At 48.3% G+C, this 8016-nt stretch overlaps 1 protein-coding gene across 2 annotated transcripts; it reads right to left on the bottom strand.

Annotated features, from left to right (window-relative positions):
- Positions 1–819: 819 nt before the first annotated feature.
- Cdk2 (cyclin dependent kinase 2) lies at positions 820–7572 on the bottom strand. 2 transcript variants are annotated; one of them, XM_038314571.1, is made up of 8 exons: positions 7249–7572; positions 6467–6544; positions 6268–6388; positions 5072–5242; positions 4033–4134; positions 2827–2970; positions 2320–2523; positions 820–2087 (listed from the first exon to the last, which is right to left on the bottom strand). In XM_038314571.1, exons 1-8 carry the CDS (start codon positions 7362–7364, stop codon positions 1983–1985), a joined length of 1041 nt encoding a protein of 346 aa, XP_038170499.1. In that variant the 5' UTR covers positions 7365–7572; the 3' UTR covers positions 820–1982. The 2 variants fall into 2 exon arrangements, with proteins under 2 accessions (XP_038170499.1, XP_038170500.1); XM_038314572.1 differs by lacking the exon at positions 2827–2970.
- Positions 7573–8016: the final 444 nt, after the last annotated feature.

The following is an 8016-nucleotide window of genomic DNA, read 5'->3' as shown; positions in this document are numbered from 1 at the left end:
CAAACTGAGAAAGTAAAGCCAGCCTACCTCCCCAAGGCCTGAAACCAGGGAAACTTCTCTCCTCAGTTCGTTTTAGTGAAGCATTAAAGAACAGGATTTTTTGGGTGGACTGCCTATTTTTTATGGTGTCTAAAACCATGATTTAAAAAAAGTGGTAGTCTGAAGACACTTTAAACCTAAATTTTAATAGAATTAATATTTTCTGAATTGTATGTAAACGTGAATAAAATAGCTGGACAACTTTGCTGAGGATATTTTTGGGTATGGAGGATTGAAACTCAGGCCTCAGGCAGGCTAGGCTACAGAGATGGCTCCGCAGTTCAGAGCAAATACCACTCTTTCAGAAAACCAAGGGCTGCTCCCAATACTCACTCCACAAGGCTCACAACTGCCTGTCACTAGCTCTAGGAGAGCCAGTGTCCTCTCCTGGCCTCTGCAAGCACTTGACACTCCAGTCCACATACCTACACATGCCCACATAATTTCAAAACCAACAAACCCTACACAAATAGTAAAAGCTTACAGAGAAACGGGGTGTTGAGGTGAGTCCTCCTGAAGCCCACTCAGTCATGCGTGAGCAGGGAAAAGCAGAGGCTAGCTGGTTGGTAGGAAAAAGTAGGAAGGAAGCTTCAGTGTCCTTGCCCATCAAGTGGGGACAACACCCAGTTTGCTCACCCTTACAACCATCCCACTGCAAAGGCATGGGAGGATGTCCTGCGTACACAGACGTCAGGAAGCGGGCTCTGAAGTCACCGCTCACATCCAGGCTGTCTCCCACACCATTCTTCCAGGAAATAAACAAATGACAAAAATACGAGATTCACTATACAACTGAGAATATTCTCTTTTAATGAATTACAAGCTAAATTACAAATAATATTAACAGAACACTGGAGGACAAGGGGTAGGTGGAGGGAGATCATAAAAGAAATATTTTCTTTGAACAATTGAATTACAAAATTTCAAAGTGCACATGGTAACAAATCCATCCACACCGACAAAAAGAAAAAACAAAACACTAAAATATCCAAACTACTATAACTTGAAATATAAATATAATTGTTAACTCTTTTATAGAAAATTTCCCTCAATGACCCGACCAGGTCACAGCCTTTAAGAAGTCCTAGCAATTCGAAATGACAGCTAAAGCCTCTCTTCCACTATGGCGTGGGGGGTGACTCTCGGAAGACGATGGCAACAGGGGCCTCTGACAACTGAAGAACTCAAATTCCAAAAAGCGGGCTAGAAATCCGGCTCATTGGTGGTGCATTTGCTTAGTGAGGAAAAGGTCCTGGGCTTAGTCGTCAGCACCAGAAAACAAGAAAATTGCTAATGGAAAGATCCCAGCATCTTTCACCTTGCCCTGTGGACCACGGTGAACACACAGATCCCCGTCCCCTCCTGACTCTTCTTGCCTGCAGAAGGTAGGTGAAGCACTCAAGGGAAACATTTCTGCTTCTTCAGCTGGGCCTCCTTGATTGTCAGGTGAGGCCAAATGCTAAAACTAAGGTATAAACTGTTTGGATCTATTTTTTTTTTTAAATCTAATTCATTACAACAGACCCCTTTTGCTTGGTTTTGAAATGTCCCAACTTAGATTTCTGCTTATCAGTTGGCCTTTACAAAACAGGAGGTCTGGGCTGTTTTCCTAAATATGGGACCTAATAATTATGAGATAGTCTAAGACTGGGATGACAAAGCTTGACATTGGGGGAGGGCAGGGAATGGTCAGTGTTTTGTTTTGAATATCAATCCTCCTCAGGAATGAAGAAGGAGAAGGTAGTGGAAGCTGGGTTAAGTGCATCTAATACCAAAACGTTTTCCTTCCACCTCATCTTTCCCTGCGCTTCTGAATCCCCAGAGCTGGCTGGTCAAGAGGAAGTGTGAGTGCTAAAGACAGCAGAGAAGAGGAGAACCTGACCTGTGTCCAAAAGGCCCAGAGTCAAATCAGACCAAGGGTGAAGAGGGCTTTGGGAAGGACATCACAGTCGCAGGTGGGGTACTGGCTTAGTCACATCTTGGAAGAAAGGGTGCGCCAGGGCTGCTTTGGCTGAAATCCTCTTGTTGGGGTCATAGTGCAGCATTTGCTGGAGGGAGAAAGACAGTCTGACTTCAGGGACCAAATGCAGAGCAGGTGGATGCAGAGGCCTGGAAGCCAGCATCCTTTACCCAGCTCTCATTTCCCTCCTCCCACGCCTGAGCCAGCCTGCTGAGGAGAAGAGGAATCAAGGACTAGGGGATTCTGATGGGGTTCGGGAGCTCAGCTTCTCTTCTCCGGGGAATGGGAGGGGGATACAGCCAACTACCCCGGGCTCTTACCGATAACAAACTCCGTCCATCTTCATCTAGGGGAGGCACAACTTTGCTAAAATCTTGCCGAGCCCACTTGGGGAAACTCGGCTTATAATCAGGCATAGAAGTAACTCCTGGCCAAACCACCTCATCTGGGGTCCCCAGAGTCCGAAAGATCCGGAAGAGTTGATCAATCTCAGAATCTCCAGGAAACAGGGCCCGTCGGGTCACCTGAAAATGGGGAAAGAGGAAAGGCCAAGACCCACATGACGTCAGTCAACACGGCCCCTTGTACAGAGGAGGTTCCCACAGGCACTGGAAGGTCATCAGGGCCCCATGACTCCCCTCCCCGGGGCTTTGCATGGGGTCGGTCATACAGAGCTTGAGACAATGAAGTCCCTTCATCGGTCTCCTCGCCCCCTCCTTCCTTCCCCCAACCATGGCTTTATAGATCCCCAAGGCTGGGTGGGGCTGGGAGGGGGTGAATGTCTGGGGTGCCACTGACACGTAGCAAAGGGATCCCAAGCCACTCACGGGGTATGGGGTAGACACTGCGGTCATCCCCCCTCCTTGTGATGCAGCCACTTCTAGATAGGAGCACAGCGGGCAGAGACTGTGTCTTCCATTTCTTCTGTGCTCCCCACAGCACTTAGCATGGTGCTGGGTACACACTAGGTGCTTAACAAATATTTTTTGATGAATTGAGAGAGGAATATGGGCAATTGTAAGGTACTGGTGGATAAATTCACATTCTATATGTATTATCTATATCTAGGCTAATGGTCTCCAAGGCCCCAGTTTCAACCCAGATAAAAGCCCAAAAAAATATTAATCTGATCCACTGTTGCATTAAATGGGATGGGACCTCCCATACGAAGCTAGGCTTCAAGGGGCCTTCAATCTGAAAAGCCAGAGGTTGAGGGGGCAGGGCATGACCAAGTCCACAAAAATGATAGATGCATTCAGCTTTACTAAGTTCCTCGTTTTCAAGAACAGGTGTATAAATTAAATGAAGGAAACAAAAAACAGACATGTCCAAACTTTTGACATTGCGACATGATGATGTCATCCACAAAGCTCAAGCTTAAATACCATAAAACCAAGTTTTTTTAAAAAATAAATAAACAAGGGGTGGAATTGGGAGGAGGGGAGGGAGGAGAAACTTTGGTTGGGATGTAAAATAAATAAATAAATAAAAGCAACAAATCAAAACACAAAACAAAACAACAAAAATACCCCATCACCACCGAATCAAAACCACACTCTGTTTTAAATAAGTTTCTGATTGCGTGTTGAGGCCACATTCGTAGCTATCATTGGAAGCATGTGGCCTGTGGGCCACCTGTTGCACTAAATGGAATCTATTCTTCCAAATATTTGAGGATTAAAGCTGAAACAGCTGAACGAGTGGGGCCAGCATGGTGGCTCATTCCTGTCAGCTCAGTCCCAGGGGCTAGCCAGTAATGGTGGGAAGCGGAGCTGAAGCAGATCAAAGTGTAAAGCCAGTCGTGGCTACACAGTGAGACTATCTCAAAACGAAACGGCAGAAACCAAACAGTGAAACGAAGCAGCTGCCGGGCGCAGAATGGACTGAGCTCCTTGTAGGGATATTGTAAAGCTGTGCTTGGTGCCGGGTCAGCTCCCTCACTGTGATAAAGGGCCATGGGTAGGCCAAGGAAAGAGTTTTGCTCCTGGAGGTGGGCAAGGGTAGGCTGGAGAGAACCTGGCAAGCCTCCATACCATCTCAGCGAAGATGCAGCCCAGGCTCCAGATGTCCACGGCTGTGGAGTAGTACTTGCAGCCTAGGAGGATTTCAGGCGCTCGGTACCACAGGGTCACCACCTGGGGAGCAAGGGAACAGTAAGGTCACAGGCCTCGCTCCACAAAACCCTGCTACCTTCCAGCCGCTCTTTTTAAAAGGAATTAAAAAAAACTTTAGTAATGTGTATATAACCAGGTGGTGGTGGCGCACACCTTTAATCCCAGTACTCAGGAGGCAGAGGCAGGCGGATCTCTGTGAGTTCGAGGTCAGCCTGGTCTACAAAAGCTAGTTCCAGGGCAGGCTCCAAAGCTACAGCAAAACCCTGTCTCTAAAAACAAAAAAGTGTCTACATGCATTGTCTGTGTAAGTTCTCACAACTGTGCAGTGCCCTCAGAGGCCAGAAGAAAGTATCTGATCCCTTGCAGCTGGAGTCAAAGTGATTCTGAACTACCTGACATGGGCTCTGGGAGCTGACCATGGTTCGCCTGCAAGAGCACCATGTGCTTTTAACTGCTGAGCCATCTCTCTAGCCCCAGTCATGTATTCTGAACCCCTAGATTTGGGACGTGCCTGGAAAATCTGAGACATTTAAATGGTATGCCAACCAGCTTTCCTGGCTTAGTATCTAAGTCCAGGTAACCTCGTAGTATGCATTTAGTGCATATCCTAAGACCCTTTGGTTAAGGGCTAGAAAGATGGCTCAGCAGTTTAAAGTACTTGTTTTTGTAGAGGACCCAGGTTCAATTCCCAGCACCCATATGGCAGCTCACACCAATCTATAACTACAGTTCCCGGAATCAGACACTTTCTTCTGACCTCTGTGAGCACCGGGCAGGCATGCAGTACAGACACACAAGCAAGCAAAACTTATATACTTTAAATATATAAGTGAAGCTCTTTGGGTTGTCAGGGATTCCATTACCAAGGAACTCCTGTCCTGGGGTTTATGATAATCTGCGAATGCTGTTATAAGCATCTCCCAAGATCCTTAAAGAAGAAAATCGTGGAAGGACTCACCTCATGAGTGTAAGTACGAACAGGTACTCCAAAGGCTCTTGCTAGTCCAAAGTCGGCCAACTTGATGGACCCCTCTGCATTGATAAGCAGGTTCTGGGGCTTGAGGTCTCGGTGTAGGACCCGGTGAGAATGGCAGAATGCTAGGCCCTGGAGCAGCTGGAACAGATAGCTCTGACAAAGGAGAGAGGGAGGTTTGTTAAGTCACCATGGTGAACAGATACAACTTGCTCTTTGCCCTCAAGATGCAACAAAGCCTTAACTGTTTGATGATAACGCCACTACATATTTGGGGGAGTTTATTTAATTCTCTAGATTACATTTTTACTGATTTATTTATGGGGGGAACACACCATAGTGCATACGAAGAAGTCAAAGAACAACTTGCAAGAGTTGGTTTTCTTGTACCGTGTGGGACCTGGGAATGGAGTTCAGGTCGTCAGACTTGGAGGCAGGCGCCTTTACCTGCTAAGTTATCTTGTCGGCCCTATTTGTTTTTTAAGTGTCTTCCTGGCCTGGAACTGTGTAGCCTAGGCTGTCCTTGTACTTACAGACATCCTCCTGCCCCTGCCTCCTGAGTGTCAGAATTATAAGCAGGAGCCAATACACATAACTACAACATAACCACACTCACTTACTAGCTATTTCTTTCATTAGATTTTCAGTCTGTCAAGGATAAAAACAGATTACTCACTTTTTGCATCCCTTTCAACTCTGTGCCTAGCACATTAAAGGTGTTAAATAACTATGTGCTGAATATGTACCTGCTGATACATCAATTAGTTCCAGCAGCCAATCAGCTCTGGTTATTTCTCCCACATCACAGGTGTTTGGTTTTTTTTTTGTTTGTTTGTTTTTTGAGACAGGATTTTACTGTGTATCCCTGGCTGTCCTGGAAGTCACAGAGATCCGTCTGCCTCTGCCTCCTGAGTGCTGGGATTAAAGATGTGTGCCATCTCCGTCTTGCTGGGAGATATTTTTGGAGGAACCCACCAACTTCCCTCAGTCCCATTATCTGAGTGTTATCAGATCTGCCTGAGCTACCTAGGCTGGCTCCAAGGAACTCAATTTTGATTCTTCTGTCTGTCCTACGGTTAATGACTAAAATGAACAGGAAAAGCAACACAAATCATCGCCAGTGGGAATCACCTGCCTTTAGCTTTCCCTAAAATATGTGAGCTGGGGTGGGAGAGGCTTACCTTGATAAGGGGGAGAGGGATGCCCGTGAGAGCCGAGGCATCCATGAACTTCTTGAGGTCCTGGTGCAGAAACTCAAACACCAGGTAAAGCTTATTCTCTGTGTGGATGACATCCAGCAGCCTGTAAGAGAAGGTCCAGGAGTTGAGGGAGTAAACAAACAGAACCCATCTTGGTGATCATCTCCCAGACTACACTTACTTGACAATATTAGGGTGGTTAAGTTCCTTAAGCAGAGAGATCTCTCGGATGGCAGTACTGGGTACACCTTCAGTCTCACTTGGAGAGGTTGGGAAAACAGAGAGGAGAATGTGGTTAGAAACATTGCTCTCTCGGGGAGACACCACACCCCCCCCCAAACCCCTTAGGAAGTCAGAAAGGAAAGGTACTATCAGGAGTTAATTCCTAGGTAGTCAGGGTGTGGCTTTTAGACATATTTAAGGTCATTGTTTCCTCTTTTTCCAGTGGAAGGTAAGGAGAGCCTCCAGGTGAATGTGAAGCAGAGGAAAGGTTATGGAGGGGGGGGGGGGGTGAGAGTAGCTCCCAGCCTCCCCAGAGGCCAGTGAGTCTCAACTGCCATTCTTTTGAAAGAGGGACAGGGTTCTACGTATGGGGCTGGAGCAGTGAGGCGAGCTCTCCATTCAGAAAGCAACTATTCCCTCGTTCCCGAACCTACCCCGACTCTATGAACTCTCCTGGACGTTGCCTCGGCCCCCAGCCCCCCACTTTCTCTTCCCAAGTCTCTTGGCTTGCAGATTTGGGAGCACACCGGGTGAAGCGCACCCCAGAAGAAAGTTTTCTCTGGATTCCAGCCCCCGACAGTCTCGGAGAGCGCCTACCGTCCGCCGACCCACCCCTCACTTGAGTGCCTCCCCGCCACCTTCCGGTCCCGACGGCTACCCGCCTGTTGGGGCAGGGGGTTGTGGGGGGGGGGACAGTCGAGAGGTCGCGGGAAAGGAGTTCCGGCTCCGGAGGCCACTCACGTGTCGAGCCGGATTTTCTTAAGCGCCACCACTTCTCCCGTCAACTTGTTCTTGGCTTTGTACACCACTCCGTACGTGCCCTCTCCAATCTTCTCCACCTTTTGGAAGTTCTCCATGGAGCGCTAGCGAGGCGGCTCAGGCCCCCGGGAGCGGGGCCCGGGAACCCTGAAGAAAGCGGGCCAGACACTCGGGGCGCAGGACCTGGGGGGCCAAGGTGAGCACTGCAACCCCAGCTCGGGATGGAACGCAAGGAAAGCTCAGCCCTTGACAATTTGTCCAACTTGAAACAATGTTGCCGCCTCCCCCACCGCTCCAGACGGCCAACCGAGGCCCCGCCCCTCCTTCCCGCGTTTCCCTGGCTCCGCCTTCCAGCTTTCGGATTGGTCGACGTCACGAGGGCGGGCGGGACCCCGCGCTCCCGCCGCGGATTCCCCGCCCTGGGCGGGCGAGCTGAGGGCGGGCCGCGCAACTTTCCCCAGTTCCTGGTTCGGGCTCCGCCGGCCGGAACTGGTGTGGTCTTTGGTCTTCGGATTTCACAATTTTCACATTCCACCTGGTCAAGAGAACCTCCTTAGAAAAGCAGAAACTTGGGAATCTTTTTAAAAATATATAAATAATTTATATATTATATGTTAATATGTTTATATTATATATTTTAAAATTATGTGTGTGTGTGTGCGTGTCTGTGTGTAGGGTTTCACAGAAGCAGCAGATCGTCCGGAGCTGAAGATTTAGGCTGTCATGAGCTGTCAGGCTTGGGCACTGGAG

Source organism: Arvicola amphibius, chromosome 17, assembly GCF_903992535.2.
Source record: "Arvicola amphibius chromosome 17, mArvAmp1.2, whole genome shotgun sequence".
NCBI lineage: Eukaryota > Metazoa > Chordata > Mammalia > Rodentia > Cricetidae > Arvicola > Arvicola amphibius.
Note: the sequence above shows the minus strand (reverse complement) of the source record. Positions and strands in the feature narration are given on the sequence as shown.